The sequence below is a fragment of the Mya arenaria genome, chromosome 15 (assembly GCF_026914265.1).
Source record: "Mya arenaria isolate MELC-2E11 chromosome 15, ASM2691426v1".
Taxonomy (NCBI): Eukaryota; Metazoa; Mollusca; class Bivalvia; order Myida; family Myidae; genus Mya; species Mya arenaria.
Genome location: NC_069136.1, coordinates 18,496,873 through 18,514,709, shown reverse-complemented (window position 1 = coordinate 18,514,709; position 17,837 = coordinate 18,496,873). Strand labels below are relative to the sequence as shown.

The 17,837-nt window shown below is 35.1% G+C and overlaps 1 protein-coding gene across 1 annotated transcript; it reads right to left on the bottom strand.

The window, feature by feature from the left end:
- Nucleotides 1-420: 420 nt before the first annotated feature.
- Nucleotides 421-17,811, bottom strand: LOC128219878 (extracellular matrix-binding protein ebh-like). Its single transcript, XM_052928015.1, has 8 exons — nucleotides 12,519-17,811; nucleotides 11,589-11,747; nucleotides 10,620-10,758; nucleotides 10,044-10,078; nucleotides 9,701-9,863; nucleotides 8,267-8,418; nucleotides 6,932-7,090; nucleotides 421-2,480 (listed from the first exon to the last, which is right to left on the bottom strand). Exons 1-8 carry the CDS (start codon nucleotides 17,809-17,811, stop codon nucleotides 2,281-2,283), a joined length of 6,300 nt encoding a protein of 2,099 aa, XP_052783975.1. The 3' UTR covers nucleotides 421-2,280.
- Between the last annotated feature and the right edge of the window lie 26 nt (nucleotides 17,812-17,837).

Below are 17,837 nucleotides of genomic sequence, written 5' to 3'. Positions count from 1 at the left end.
ACTCGATGAGTATAACGATCATACACTAAAGCAAACAATTTTCCTCTATTTTCTGTGAAGTATAACCAAGCTCCATATTTACAATTATTCGGTAGGCAGTGGGCCGGTTGTTCAGAATTTTGTTAATAAAGTGGATTTTTTTGTGTGTTTTTTTCAGGAATGCGCGCCAAATTAAAAGCGAACATAACAACATTTCGGAATGAGCGTCGTTGAAACTGTGTCCCAGCCCTGTGCGCGAAGAAGTTTGATTTGGAATTGAGAGCGGGCTAGAATGACAAAAGTTTGAAATATATCGAAGTGATACTTGCACTGTTTGAAACAGAATAAAACAATTTATTCCACTGATACAACTCCACCGGAAAGCATAGCATAAAGCATCATAACATAAATCTCATTTCAAGAACAAACACGGTTTAAAAACACTTTATTTTTAAAACCAACATATCGATTACAAAACTAAAAATATGTACAAATAGAAATCAAACTAAATCATGAAAATGACATATAACTTAACACACAAACACAGTTTAAATAACATTGCATGAAATACTGATTCAGACATATAAAGCAATTTAAATAAATAATATTATGTAGCTATAAATAGTTCACAACTATATTACAGAACGAAGTCTTCTAAATCTCGTTCCAGGGGAAAGTCATTCATCGACTGTTTCAGTCTCGCACGACTGTGCTGTACACAAATGTACTAAACAATAACGCACTTCGCACAACTGCGCTTCAAATCATGCACGCAGATTACACTAATGAGTTTAACCCTATGCGCTTTACACATTACTCTTTACACCAATGTACTTTACACAAATGCGCTTTACGTTAAAGCGCATTACATCGATATTCTTTACATCGATATTGTTTACACCGATATTCTTTACATCAATATTCTTTACATCGATATTGTTTACACCGATATTCTTTACATCGATATTCTTTACATCGATATTCTTTACACCGATATTCTTTACATCGATATTCTTTACACCGATATTCTTTACATCGATATTCTTTACACCGATATTCTTTACACCGATATTCTTTACACCGATATTCTTTACATCGATATTCTTTACACCGATGTTCTTCACACCGAAGTTTTCTGTATCATCAACTTGTTTTACATTAAAGTTTATTACAACACTGTGCTCTTTTATGTTTCACGCCAACCATACACTAATATAAGTTTTATACTAATATGCATTTACACCGAAATCACTTTACCTTTCAGTGCTTTGCTATTAAAGCACTAGCTTTTTAACTACATAACTGAAGACAGATGCAAACGAAACAACGAATGAATATGTACATAGGTAGATATGTAAACATTGTAAAATACTACGAGCAATTAGTAAAAAAATAAAAGCATATGAAAAACTCACTGACATAGACACATTGCACACATAAGGGTCAGTTTATGTGTTAACAATCGAGTGATACCCAGCTGCCTGGTGGTTGAAATGTGACAAAGAAACATGGTCTTTTCCATGGCATAATTTACCATCGAACAAGATTTGATTACACTACGGACGCTGAACGCCGAAAGGTCTCTTGAATTGATTTGTTTATAATTCTTATATATATAAGATTACACACACTTGTGATTTGGTAAAGCGTTAACGAAATGCGTAAAACTGAGTGCCAAGAAAAAGAAATGTTACAATTCTTGCCATTTGCGCGTCCCATATATTTGGTAAATTCTCAGCTTTGTTTGGTGAGAAACACAATCACAAATAGCTCAGAGCCTGAAACTTCTGTTTGATAGGAATACGAGTACTGTGTTTTATAATGAATTAATGAGAAAAGACACTACTTGTCCCCATTTCCAACCTAATTGGACCAGCAAAATGCACAATGAACTGTCCCGATACCCAAGATGATCTTCACTAGGAGATGGGAATAGTTCTACTTCCGAACTTGCCAATGGAAGAGTCGAAGATGATCATTAATAGTTTGACTGTCACAAGATGATCTTCACTAGGAGGTGGGAATTACACTTCCGAGCTTGCCGACAGAAGATTCATAGATGAGCACTGAAAGTTTGAATGGCACAATACCTAAAATGATCTTCAATAGGAGGTGCTAATAGTTCCATTTCCGACCGCGCCGACTTTATATACGAAGCTGACCACACGTATTTTGAAAACGTGTCACTCCTACAAGAGTGTTTTTAGAGACAGCGGAGGTTACTGTGGACTTTTGAAAGTTCATCTGAAGAAAACACAGGTATTCACCAAGAAAACTTTCTCCTAATGGTATCACACCTACTTAGCCTCGTTTCAGACCACAGCTCGACTTCGCATACGTCATGACGCAGTTTCCGGGGACATTTGGCGCGAAGTATCCCTTGGCGCACTTCTTAACACTTTTGTTTGGTCCCATACATATGTAAAACTTCTTGCAGTCCGTTTCATGCGCCACGTAGGAGAACAGGGACTGCCCTTGGCACGGGTCGCCACCTCTGCCCGCTGAAACGAGGAAGTAAGAAAATGATTTTGAAGTCAATAAATTTGCAATTATAGCAACCAACTGAATAACATATCTCTTTTTATAGTATCCATGGATATAAGGAGGATATAAGGGCCCTTCCGTACTAAGGGTCGACACTTCCGCCCGATGGAACAAGGAAGTCAGGAAATAATTTTGACGTCCCTGAATTTGCAAAAAAAGCAACCTATTGCGTAGAACATTTCATTCTGTAGTTCATTTTTATCATCTGTAAGTTTTGTAAAGGAGAATATCCTCAAAAAAATGATTGTATTTGCATCATGAATCTGCAAGCGATATATATTGCAAAAAACGATAGTCTGTATTCCACTCTGGTGCAATGTGGCTTATATCACTCTGCTTACGTCACATCATAACAAGTATCATTGCGCGGTGTTAAAATGACGTCATGAAACGAAGTAGTGCGTCATTAAAATGCGTTTTGATTTTACTCTCTCGTTGACTTTGCAGATCTTCAAAAAAAAACCTCTAGTCGCATGCAACCACCCGGGTCAAAAGACAGTACTACTTATATTTTTTCTTTGATATATTAATTTATTTGAGCTCGATTGTGAAGTCTGCTAAACGCTCTTTAGGTCGTTTTCTGGGTTTGAAATCCATAGTTGGCCATCAGTGAGTGCCCCTGCTGGGGTGAAAGGCGGACACCTTAAACACAAGACCACTCTGGGCCGAACCATTTTCATCCAGTTACAAATCATTTTATAACCATATGGATGTATCTTTAAAGATGCACTCTCACATATCGATTGACTTGACTACTTTTTTGTGTTGAAATGAGCCATTGTTTTGTGTAAATGTTTGGAAACCAGTAATATAAGACTGATGACAAACGAGCAGATCTCAGTGTTCATATTTACTTTCGAAAAATGATGTTTTATGACTAAAAGCGATACTATTTAATGACTAAAAGCGTTACTAACGCTTTAAGAAAAATTGAAAATTTCGACAGTTCATATAAATCTGTTTCATTGTGAGTTATCTTACGTGTCTGAATTAAAATGATCGATGCCTAAATCAGCTGGCTCTGATTAAAAGTAAATAAATAAATGTCAAAACTGTTAATCTGTAAAAGTGCAGCTTTTAAAAAAAAGAAATGAAAAGGATATCAAAGCTCAGACGTAGTTATGAAGTTGATAGATATGAGAACTTGCATTACAACATTAATGTACCAACAAATAATGCAGATATAAATCTAGTATTGCATATTCTGGTCAAAAGTCAAAGAATTTGTAATAACTTTATTTATTATCATAAAACCCCCTATAACAAACGAGTTTAACACCAGTTGGGACGCAAATATATCATAGAACTTGAAGCTGGTCAAAAAATTTCGAGACGTATTTTGTGACTAAGGTGTCGGAACAAATTACCGTCATAATTTAACAAGAGTCACCACTGACACTATGTAGTGTGAAAGGCTATAATTGTCAAAAGAATTCTTGTATTTCTTATAACTTGGCAAAAATATTTTGCAACAAATCAACACAATTTCTGTAAATCGGACGGCGTTGTGTCATTTAAGACATACTATGATATATGGTTCCTTCTGGAGTTGATTGTTACATTTGGTCCAGTTCAACATGACCTACTTTAATATTTTAATGAGAAAATAAATCATACAAATCTCTTTTTTTAAGACATGTTAAGTTTTCACAGATCAACCTAAACGTTTTATCATACTGAAGTGCTCACAGTGCATTTAACACATTTGTACTTGTTAGTCATACGAATATAAGAGTGTTAGTTAATATGCATTTATCAAATTAAAGTTGGTTAGATTCGGCGATTCGGAAATCCTTGGCCATTTTACATCGAATATAATTTCGGATAAATGCCGGTAGATGTAGTTCGTAGAATTTCAAATAATATTATTGTGAAAACTACCTACTAAGTGGGCCGGTCACTGTTTATAACTGCCATTTCATATGATTATAATTAAAAACGGCAGACTGCTGATTTACTGTAATATAAATTTCCTTAACTGTTTTATTTCACAGATAGAACGTGTTATCACATGCTTAATTTATATTTATGTAATTAAAACATGCACACTATTTTTTTTTCAAAAATGAAAACTCAATTTTAAAGAATGAGATTTTTTAAGAAATATAACGAAGCAAAAATTAACTCTCAAGTTATTATATGTTAAGATGCTTTTGTAACACGGACCCTTGCCCAAACTTCGTGAAAATAATCAATTCATGTCTCATTTTTCCACATTACAGCATACGAGATTCAAATTATCGTACAGTCGAGCCCCGTTCGCTCGACCTCCCATGAACCATTGAAAATACCTCGAGTCTCGGGTAATTCGAGCCAAGCGGGAATGCTTAAATTCAGTAGAAAGAAATCGGTCCTTTACATCCAGTTCGAGCCATCGAGGAAATCAAGCCAAGCGAATTCAAGCCAACGGGATTCAACTGAGATATTGTTTTTATCTTTTTTAAAAGCGCATTCTCTTGTGCATTATCTTAAATAAAACATCAATGCTTTAACGAACATATTTTCTAGAGCATATTGAGTGATAACTAAAAAAATAATAGGAAACGCTTATAAGTGGTCAACAATTTCTTTTGTCGAATGAAAAGGCAATATTTCTCACGTTTACAAATACATATATTTCACTAAATGAGCAGTCATCTGTCATTGAATGAAACCAGGTAAAGCGACATTTATTTAAACAGAGTTATTGGGTTGTTTACACAAGAACATGTTAACCTCTAATAAGTAAAAGGTTGTTAGTATGTGATGTGTTGCATCAAACCATATTATCTTTATGAGTACATACTAACAAACTTAACCAATACATTTTGCAGTTTTTCTTTTCAAATATCGTGTAAGCAATAAAAATGTGAGTACAGTTTTCATTTCAATTTTAATGTACAGTCGGGAATCATTATTTCGAACTCTGATATCTCAATGTTCATGTAATGTCGACGTTTTTTTTCGATTTTGTTTTCGGTTTGCTGTTTGTAGAGTTTTGCGCTGTTCTATGTTTCTTGTTTGTGATTTTGTGTTCTATGTCTTTGGCGTTTGCCCATTGCCACTAAACCGGGTTTATGTTTAAACCTTTTGCTACTGAGCATGTTTCTGTAGCTTTTTGCATACATATTAGTACACATTTTTGTATTTCGGTTATATCGAAGGTTGGCTATCTCGAAGTGTTTCCCGAAACTCCAATGTATTCGACATAGCGGGTTTTGACTTATATGACAATGAGTTAAATGACACTGTACTTATTGCCACGAACAAATTAATACAATGAGGTAAATGAACTCAAAATACTGCCCAAAACAACGACAATTATTTACGTTTGCCAACGTTTTTTGACGCTCACACACGTTGGTATTATGAAAGATTTATTCTTGCAAACTATTTTAAAATAGAATAACTGAGTGTGTACACTAAACATATTGAAATGTTGAGTTTTAGTGCATGGTAATGAATTCATTGTTTTTCTTATATTTTCCATAAAAGAAGTTTACCACTAGGCTGACAGACACACAACACCCAGCAGAAAAACAACAACAACCAAATAAGGGTCGACATTGTTTAAATTCATTTTCATGAATACATTTTACTTATTTTTTCCATAAACAATTTATTCCACGGGGCTGATAAACTCATAACTCGCGGAAAAAAATCAATAGTTTTAATCCGTTTTTTTTAATTTAGCTTAAAATCTGACACAATATGTCGTTTATACTTAAAATAGTTAATAAAGTTATTATGATATATTAGTTCACAATGCAAATTTTGTAATTAAGAAAAAGCATTCGTTGCATTTGGACAATGTCTATTTCAATACTTACTCTAAATATTGCCATAATTACCATAATTACAAGAATCGGTTTATGGCAATTCTTGGTTTCTGGCGCAAATTATAGCATGGAACATCAAGTGTCAAATTAATTTCGCATTTTATGATAATGGGCGAACTTTTATTGCTTTCTCAAAAGCTTGTTTTTACCACCATGCTTTTGATAATGAAAAATATTTAGATTTCCTACCAAGAAATTTACGTTTATACTTTGTTAAACTTAGAGTTTCTGTTCATCCCTTGAAGTGATACTTGTATTTAAAATCAATTTATAGCCATGAATTACAAACTTAATTTTGAGTGATAGACCTTTAACTACTTACTAAATAATGCATTTATGGACGATATAAATTACTGCTTACCCCAAAACCTCTTGCATCCGTGTTTAATTTTATTACACAGAAAATGCCCAATTCATTTGTTAGCGAGAACGAAGGAATTTGTTATTGCTTCCCCATGTACTAGATTTTTTTTTTAAATCGCGTTTATCTAAAGAACAAAGCAACTGTCCAATGTATATTTGTTAGTAAGGGAGTTAATCACGGACTTAATATTAGATTAAAACAACCACAAAGCTTAAAATATCGTTACCTCCGCCCTTGCACGTGACGCAGTTCTCCTCTGTGTGGTCATAGCACGTGTTCCCAGGGCATTCCATGATGTTCAGTGCCTTCCCACACACGATGTACTTGTGGGGCGTGTACGGATGGGAAATGGTCCCTTGGTATCGCACTTTGTTGCAAATATCGTCTGGAACAAACACAAACAAATGCATAAGGATAAATATCATGAAGATTGTTATTCGTAATGTTTAAGGTTTGAAAAAAATGTTACAATGGGCTGAGTTAACAACGTGATTAACGACATGGTTGTTAACTTTCAAAGGTGAACTATTTGTGAACCCTCTACATATTTAATTATAAACAAGTACAGCCGGAACAGTTGTCTCAATTTTGTTAGAGATACAGCAGATCACAAGTGTATCCATTAAACTTTCAGAGCTTGACGAGTTAAAAGTTAACAACGATGAAGTTAACAACGATGAAGTTAACAACGATGTTAAGTTTAACAAATTTCTGAACAATCGGCCCAATATTTACATTGAGGTAGTCTTATTAGCGAGCGTACAAAAAACATATCGTAAGATCAAGAATTTCAGGTCAACAGCAAATCAAATTAAAATTAATATTATTGATCCGCATTTGGAACACCTCGGCCATTTTCCATCGAAAACATTTATCGGATATAAGCCGGTTCATCAGTAGAAGTAGTTCGTAAACTTTAAATAATAGTATTAATTAATTGTAATGTTTTGACTGTTTTTTGTACTACTAAGTTAAATTGATTGCAAGTGAAGTGTATTATTGCATAAATAATTAAGATTCCCAAGAGTAAAGTAATTAAGTTGATCTGCTTAATCCAATTTACTACGCGATTTACTTGCAGCGTAGTTATAGGTAAATATTTCTGACATTGTAAACCGCCTATCCGAGGTTATTTTTGATGTAAAATGGCAGAGATGTTCCGAAATAACAATACAGCTGTCACTCATTTAGTATTCGTTTTTTTTTCGGGGATTCGTTTTTTCAGGGTAGGGAGTTTTTTTACTGATGGTTGACGCTAAACATAAACAACAATTTGATATGGACATCATTCACTCAATTTGTCAGCTATAAGTACCGAGTTATCAAATTTATAGCTAGATCGTTCTTAGATCCAATTAATACTAGTATTGAATACCAGCCCAGGGGCCGTATTCAATAAACAACTTAGATAGAGCTTGAATTAAGATTAGAAACTAAGTGTTTTGATTGGCCTGTATATTTAGCTGATCAATAGGCAGAATGGAACCACTGAGGCATATCCACATGTTAGGATAAGGGTAAGATCAATATTGAATACCAGCTCATGTCAAGGTTAACTCACAAGGCAGGAGCCTGACTACTCCCTCCCCGAAGTAGTCCGTCCCCTCGATGTAACAGCGGACCTTGGTATCGTTCCACGACATGTCAAAGGGATATTCTACAGTGTTTGTCTCCGTCCGGATGCAGTCACGGTCCTCCACCTTGGAGCGGGCACTGGAATTCAAGCAGACGGCAAATAAAATGAGTGTTTTGTATACGATCTAATTTGCCTGGTATATTTTTACTGATATAATACAACACCCGATATGGTTGGGTGGATGACCCAATATGAAAAGATATGCGGTCACTGCGTGACCAGTCCTGGACCAATGGCGTTGCGGCATTTACGTTGGAGGCGTGATATATTACAACATAGAGCGACCGCTGAAAAATACACAACCGAAATTTAATGAATTCTAGTAGATTTGTGATTAATATAAGACCTAAGCATTCTTTGAAGAGCTTTGGCAAATTCACTAGCAAATCGTTTAGAAAAGATTGAGAAGATGATCTCATATTTCCTGTTGATGTTTTTAAAATTGTTTTTCTCTTTCAAGAAAACAACAAATACACCTAAGCCAAATCTGATACAGTTAGCCAAAAACGTTGTACATAAATTGACTGCAACGTTGTATTGGTACCAACCCTTTAATTTAGCATAATTATACCTCACGTGCTGTGCCCATGCTGATTGTTCATATACCAATCGTGGGCGTTAGATGCCTTCCATGTGAACCAAAGCTAGACAAGGATAGTTGTACCATATTCCAGAAAGTTTTCATTGTACTCGCTTATGCATATAGTCTCATATCAGAAATTTAACCAGTAAATATAGCTGGTTTTGTAGAGTAAGAAAGGAGCTACAAAATCACAACGACATTTTGATATGTTCAGCTAGATAATCACGGTAGGTTTGAAAGAATAGGCTACACCGGACCTGTGATCGCAATTACTCGGGACGTGGGTGCATGCAATAACTAAAGGATAAACAAATCTGTGTAAGATGGATCTATATTTTACCGAGTGAGGGGCCAACAGCTATATTTCACAAGTGGCGGAGAGCGAATGAAATAATTACTTTTGGTGTTCACGAGGTAATTTTTTTGTGCAATTGTTCAATGAAACAAACACCTTTTCGTTTTTATTATATGTCTAAAAAGGATATTAAATGACATTTAATTGTAGTTTTTTCAGAAAAGAGCGCCAAATTGTATATGAACGTAACGTCATTTTGGAAATGATGAAGTTAAAATTGTGTCCCAGCCCTGTGCGCGCTGATGTTTGATCTGGACGTGAGAACGGGCTAAAAGTTCAAACAGTGAAAACTATCAAATTGATATTTTCACTGTTTGAAACAATGACATATCAATTTTATTTCTTTGATAAATCTCTTTAAACCACATACCGGAAAATATATAACTATCACTAAAATGCCGTCAATGTATGATTGACATACCTGTAGAAATCGAATGGCTTGAAGTCCTTATCCTTCAGGTGTTTAAGTTTCCACACGATCCTTCCACCCGGGTAACCGGGCTTGCCCGTGCACGAGAAGTTGGCCACCTTATCCTCGAATACTTCCGTAGGGAACTCGGGGCGCAGACTGTCTTCCGGGGGTGCTGTTGGGGATAGGTGGATTGATTGATTTGATTGATAACTTAATTAGTCGATCGGGTAGATGAATGACTGAACTAATACATCATGATGTATGAATAATGAATGAAAGTGAGTGAGTGGGTGAACGGCATCTTTGCTTTTTAGTTCCATAAACAATATATATTTTATTTATTTATACTTACTTATGACGTTTATCTGTGCTTCTACAGGCCACATACTGAAAACAATAAAAAACATATTAATATTTAAATTACCAGACAGACAGACAGACAGACAGATGCGTTTCTTTCAGACTTGTACAAAGTGCATCGTAAGTTAACATTATCAACATATAAATGATTAACATACCTCATATTAAATAAATATATAAACGTCACGTTTCAGGTAATTTATCATGATTTGATTTTTTTTAATCATTTTCCATCAACATAACACTCAAAATACAACCTACATATAAAGCAAATGAAATGGTAGATATGATCTTTAAGAACTAGGCTATAATCATTAAGAATTTCAACTTTCGCTTGAGTTTTGTCAACACATTCCAGAAGAAAATTTACTAATAAAAAACACATCATTTTGAACCATGCTTTTACGAAAATGAGTTATCCCCCTTTAACAGGGTTTCACGTGCTACTTTGTTCGCCAAACATGAATGCCAAAGTCTGAACTATTCTGAAATCTAAGAAATAAACTGGCCTTGCCCATAATTCAAATTTAGATACACACTCAGTCGTATCGGCTGTTTTGTCACACACCTGTATGTGTCGATGGTGCAGTGGTAAGTGCCCTCGTCTTCGCACTGAAGCGACTTGATCTGCACGTCCAGGCTCCCGCCAACTGCGTCCGTAGTCTTTCGAACCACAACGCGCCGGTCCCGAACAGCCTTCCTAGCACCTGTTTGCAAGGCGTATGGTAACGGTAATAATGATTTTAACACACTTTTGTTAAAGGCAATCAACCTTAAAAGCATGTATAAACCCAATAAAATACTATACACTTAATGACATAATCAGTGCTAAGTTGAAAGACATTTGCAAAATAAAGCGACGAGAATGAAACGCACTTTGAAAGGTTAACTCTCTATGGAATGCCCAGTTGTAGCTTTAGAATGAAAAAAAAACACACAACTATATACGGTAACCAACCGGGAGGACATCTGGATCGGTTATAAAAGGGATGTGCTGTCGTTGTGTTTTAAATGTTTAATGCTGTTTTAATAACAAAGTATTTGCCATTTATTAAACAATAATTCAACAAACATGTATACAAAAGTTAACTCAAACCTAATGTATTGGTAACGTGTAGCCGACATTGCAATCTTCACAACTAAATATTTTTCGTTATCTATAATTCGCGAACGCTTTCATTAAAAAAAATGTTAATCCGAAATATCGCTATTTCGAAATAAATTTCAAATGTACACTGTACGCGTGGCTCCAAACAAATCTACAGTTAGATCATTCCGAGTTGAGACCGAAATTGAAACACCCACATTTTGTATTTTTGTATTTTAAACAGTGAAAGATAGACAGAACAAGAAGTTAGTTAGTTCAGACAAGATGAAACTATAACTGGTATAACATAAAGTCGCCAAAATATACAGAAACACAAAATCGTATAATTATCTGATATTCAAATCAGGTTCGTTAGAACCATATATACGTTAAGTTCAGTTTTAAATAAATGTACAGACTACATAGCTAGACTACATTGATTTTCCTCACCGAAACCCTGCTTCCATGCAGCGATCGGGACTTCCCGTCCGTCGGGTTGTAAGCGGGTGATCTTCATCATTTCCCACTGTGTCATGTCACCCACCGTGCAACGCACGAACCCGCTGTCCCGACCGATTGTGCCAGTCCCGGAACTCTTAACTGTCAACCCTGCGTGACGATTGGTAAATAATTGTAAATATTAACAAAACTGTGACATTTCGTCAACCAAACGCTACACGAAGGATCTATCCCGGCCGAATAATAGTAAACGCACTCTCCACAGTCAGCTATGTTGACGATTGGTAAAAGATTTAAAATTGTGACATTTGATACAAGATAGAAGAATCTTTATTTAAAGTTGGTTATGTGATAACAAGATACATGAGCTAAATGAGCTATTTTCCGACATGACTTCAATCGAACACTGCACGAACACGTTGACCCGGCCATTGGAGCCCGTACCGGAATTATTCAGTCAACCCTGCGTGCCAATAGTAAGAATAAACAAAACTGCTATATTTCTTCTTACCGAACTCTACAGAGTCACGACAAAACACTGCATAGTCACACTGTGTGTCGATTGGTTTAACAATAAGTTAGTATAAATAAAATTCTAATAGCTCTCCCACCGAGCACTTCACAAACCAGACCTTGAACTCTCAACAATCAACCCTTTGTTTGAATGAATATAAAAGTTAGTTATACACATTAAAAAAATACCTGTGTCAAAAACAATCTGTGACATCTCTCCAACATTCGCCCAAGAAATCTCAAAAGGCAACACTAAGTTAAGTTATTGTAAACCAATCGAAACAATTGCATAAAACCTCCGAAAGAGATATCCTTCTGTTGAATAAATACTGTCAAGTCTTAAAACACTACCGCATATGTAAATACTTATCAACAAAATAAAGAATTGAAAAGAAAATGTTCACTTACAGTCTGGGGGTCCTGAGGGTGTTGTTGTGGCGGGTGTAGTGGTTAACACCATATCCCTCTCCACCAGCTCGCCAATCACCCTCTCAGCTTCATTTCCGAGGTCATTTAACTTGATCTTAATTGTATGAGCCGCCGCAGCAATTGCGTCCAAAGTCTTGTTGTAACCTTCAAATCTTTTTTCTAATTCTGCCAGAGGTTCTTCTGTTCGATATAGTGGCTTTGTATCCCATAGAATCCTTTTGAGTTCGTTTAGTTTTTCTTCGGACAATTTATTGTTGTCAATGATACTGTTAACGGTGTTGTTTAGTTTAATGATCTTAACATCCCATGCTTTCACTGAGCTATCTGTGTCCGTAAGACCAAAGTCAATCAGCTTGTTTTTGATTTTATTTATGATTCTAAATAGTTCATCCAATTTAGCACCCATTTCTTCCATGTTAGGTTTATTCGCGAAGAAATTTACGTTAGTTTTAGAGTGTTTTTCTTTTATTGGGTCCAAATGTTGGTTGACAAATTGAAACTTTTGCAGTTCATCTTTTAGTTTTTCGTCAAGATTATTGATGTCTTGTTGGAATTCGACAACTTTTTTCTTCTGATTATCATTATCTGCTTTTATACTATTTAGTTCTTTAGGAAGAAGAGCTAAATTGGAATCCACTCCAGAAAGTGTCTTTGACATGTTTTCTATACTTTTAGTAACATTGTCTCTTGTATATGTTGCCTTTGTCAGTCCACGATATACATTTTGGAATTCATCTTCTGTTGTATTTACTTTACCCGACAATGTATTAAGCTGATCTTGGGTCTTCTTTACTTCTCCCTTATCCGCATTAAGTTTTGTTTTGAATTGAGGAAGTTTACCTTCCCATGTCTTGTTTTTGAGAACAGCGTAATTACTTTTCATTCTATCAAGCGTGCTGTTCACTTTATTTAATCCAGCGTTCGTTGATTGAAGACCTGCACTTGTCGAATCCATCGTACTCTTGAGTGTTTCAAGACGCCCACCAGCGTTACTTGAAGATTCCTGCAATTTTGCAAAGGAATTCATTGTTTCTTTCAGATTATTGAGTGTTTCGTCAACCTTTGATTCCTCTAAGTGTATATTGGTAAAGTTTTGCTCAAGTTCTTGCAGATGCTTCTCTATAGCTTTAAGAGATTCATTTAACGATTTGAATGTTTTCTTTATATCGTCGATCGTTCCATTTCTATCATCAAGTTGATTGATCTTTTCTGCGATAGCCTTGTACTTCGTTGTCAAAAGTGTGAACGTTTCGTGGAATTGTTTTTTTCTGTTGTCCATAGTATCCCATAATTTCATTTCAGTAGCCGTTGTTATTTCTAAAGGTTTAAATGTGTTTAGTCGCTCATCAACTCTCTGTATCTTCTGTTTAAGATTCGAAAGGGAAATGTCCGTATGACTCAAGTTTGTATTGACATCATCAAATAGTGGTTTTAAATCCGTAAAATCGCCTTGCAATATTGGTTTATTCTTTGCTATGAAATCAAGCTTTTCCTGTTCTTTCTTATACTTTTTTTGGAGCGCAACGATATTGTCCATTAGTCGTTTCATTTCTGGAGGCATTTGCGAAGCTGTGCTGTTCAATGCCATGTGAGCCTCATCCGTTTTATTAATAGTATTCATAACAGAAGAAGAGGTGGAATTGACAGTTTGTATGTGTTCTTTCAATTCTTTCAATAACAGTTTAGTCGAAGAAATTGAATCGTTCATAAGCGAAATATCGCTTACGATTCCGGCATTTTCAGCGTTAATTCCTCCAATTGAAGTGAGCAATGAATCTAATTGACCCCTTTGAGACACCATGATGTTTTGAAGATCTTCCTTTGTTGCCAATAGTTTCGGATCCTGAATATGACTGAACTGACTGAGAATACCTTTCAAAAGGGAGTCAATTTCTACAAGTTCGTCATTCATATTGTTTATTGATCTATTCGTTTTACCAATCTGTTGTGATAACTGTGAACTTGTATCTAATGTAGAATCTAGAATAGTTTCCATTTTAACAAAATTATCTAATGTATTATTGACATCGACAAGAACATCGGCTACCCGCGAGTTGGTCCTAGATACGATTTCTGTAGAATCGTTTACGACTTGCAACCGTACACCTGCTTCTCTCGTTTCGTTTCTAAACTTTTCATATAATCTCTCAAGTTTATCAAAGCTTACAGTTGTATCTGCTAGTTGATCTAAGTCCAACGCATGGAGAATATCAGTAACATGGTTTATTTCTGATTTGCTTTTATTAACTGAAGATTGCATTGTCTCTATGGCATCCTTTTCATCATTCAATGGTATTTGTATACTATCCAACATATCGATTCGTCCTTTTACATCTCCAAATGTATTCTCAGACTTGCGTACAAATCCATCAACTTGGGTCAGTCCCTTAATGGTATTGTTCAATTGTTCACTGATCAAATGGAACTTTGATTTTATTTTTGGAAACATCTCTTTTATAAATTCCCGTTTCTTCTTTTCTTCTTCCATAGTTTTGTTTAATTCAGACATTTTGGTTCGTATTTTTTTGAGAGTCGTGTCAATGCCATCTACTCCTAGAAACAGACCAGAAGTTGTTTCGTCGATGTCAACAATGACACGGCTGGTAGAGTTAAATGCACCACTAGTATGATTAATTACACTATTCAGCGTATCGAATTTATCAATGCTTCCATGCAATTTAGCATTTGTATCTTTGAAAACAGTCTCTGCACCAATCAAAATATCGGAGACATTATTAAAGCCTGTCCTGATATTTTGGATATAATCCGAATTGTTTTTGATTTGTTCAATCAGATCCAATAATTCTTTTTGAAGACTTACATCGTCAACAATATCATACAGCGCTTTCATGTTCTGCAATGATTGTTGTAATTCATCCGCTGATGTGTCTAAAACTGCGATATGGTCTTTAAGTGTCTTAATATTTTGTCTACTGTTGTTGAAGTCCGCTGAAATGTTTACAATCTTGCGATCAAGCTCATTGAACTCGTCTAAAGAACTATTTAAGAGTTTCATCTGCTGCTCGATTGATGTTGCATTTGTATTTGTTCCGTTCATTGAATCTTTGACTGTTTCCAACTCTTCTTGCAAAGTATCAAGGGTTGTGTTGATTTCTGAATATATATGCCTTATCTCTGTGATGTTTTTCGTCGAATCAGTTAAATCTAAAGATTTTAATCTTAAGTCTTTGTACTCACGCTCAATATCGTTTGTTTTCGCAGATGCGTTATTTACATTAGTTGTATACACATCAATACTTTTTAAAAAATCACTGAGAGGAATGTTTATATTTGGTATTTTGTTCATCATGTCAGAGACATTGTGTACAAACTTTAAAACGTTTTGAACATTTTCCGATACTCCGCTTATTTTGGACTTTGCATCTGTAATTGGAGACAAGAGGCCTTTCAGTTTTGAATCTAAAGTTTTGAAGTTGTTTCTCAAAAAGTCGTATTTAAGCTGCTCGAAGTGCAATGTGTCATTTAAGCTATTGACAAGACTGTCTAAGTCAGACAATGAATCTGTCAACTGTGACGATTCCTTTGACGTACCAGCTATCCCTTTCTCAAGGGATGTTATTGTTTCTTGTAATTTATCTTCCATTAATTGGACTTGATTTAATATCCTTTTTAAATCAAAGTATTCTGAAACGTTGTCAAATAATGTCCCGTTCATTTTGAAAAAGTGCTCTACACTTTCATTGTATTGCTGCTCAAGGGAGTTGAGAATGGTAGCGATATTGCCGACGTTTTCTCCTGCTGTTTTTATAAGCTTTCTTACTATCGTGTTGTTAGTAGCAACTGTGTCAAGAACGTTTTCATATTTTTGTTGCATATCATTGTACGAATCTGTCATATTGTCAATAACTTCCTTCATGTTTTGAACTTGATCTTTGTTTAACTGTATCTGTCCTCCAATCCCGTCGATACTTTCTTTGATGATATTTGAACTTTGTACTTGGTCACTAAAATCATCTAGAGCGGAGTTTGTTTTTTGAATTGTGTCATTTAGCGAGTTAAAATGATCTTCCATAACATAGCTTTCGTATTCAATCTTTTTCAAAACTTCACCGACCATATTCATTGTCTTGTTGAAGTCATCATATTGTTCTTGCACGTTTTCCGTTGAGATATTCTTTCCAAGAACATTGTGCTTATCAATTGTGTCCCTTAATTTGTTTATAACTTCTTCGGTGTTTCCGTAATGGCCATTCATAATCGCTAGTTGATCTTCAAGGTGTTTTATTTGCTTCTGTATATCTGTTGAAGAAATATTTATTGTGCTGTATGTGTCCATGCGAAGTTTTAGTTCGTCTACATGTTTCTTCAAATCCTGAATTTCATTCGCCATTTTCTGCAAAGTTTTATTTGTCATATCAATGGTTAAATCTATTTGTTGATATCGCTCCAATAGTTTTGGAAGTTGTTTGTCTTTCAGTAAAGACTTGTCTTTTTCGTTTATTAAAGATGTGTTCATTTCATCCACTAATGAACTAATGTTTGCCAGAGTTATTTGAAGTGTAGGAATATCACCCAGAATATCATGCAGAGTGGTGTTGACATGCTCATGAGATTGTCTTTTACCAATTATTTCCTGTTTGATTTCGGCCAGAGTTTTGTTTAGTATTTCTTTGTTATCATTAAATTCAAACAAACGATATTGCATCCCATCCAGATCATCATTTGTTTTATTCAACTCGTCTTCGGTGACTTTGAGAAGTGCAAGTAGAGCACCGACCTTTACATTTGCTCTGTCAATTAGGTTCTCTGTCTTGGAACTGTTGAAATCGAAGTCCTTATAAATCGTATTGAGAGTATCGAGGTTTTTCTTATTGGCGTCAACAGAGGCCTTAGAAATTAGTAGTAAATCAAACAAAGAAGTTGAGTTCTCTGTCAATATATTTTGAACATTTTCCAGCTCATAAAGGTTTCTTTCAACCTTTTTGAAGCGCGAAACTATCATGTCAAGGTCATCCAGCTCCTTCTGCACATCATCTGACGTACTTTGCGATTGAGAAAGTATCCCGTCTGTCATATTCAAATCTTTTTGCACTGTTATTAAAGTGTCGTTTATGTCATTTACCAGCTCAACAACTGACTGAATGGAATAACTATCATTGGTGCTCACACTTTCTATGTTAATATCAAACAGAGGCAAATTTTGTAACGTATTGTTACTACTAAGTAGCTTTAACGATACATGTTTAATTGTTTGCGATACATTATGGAGATCATCACCTAATGCATTTGTAGAAATATTTACACTTTTCATTTTACCTACTTTCTCGTTTATATTTT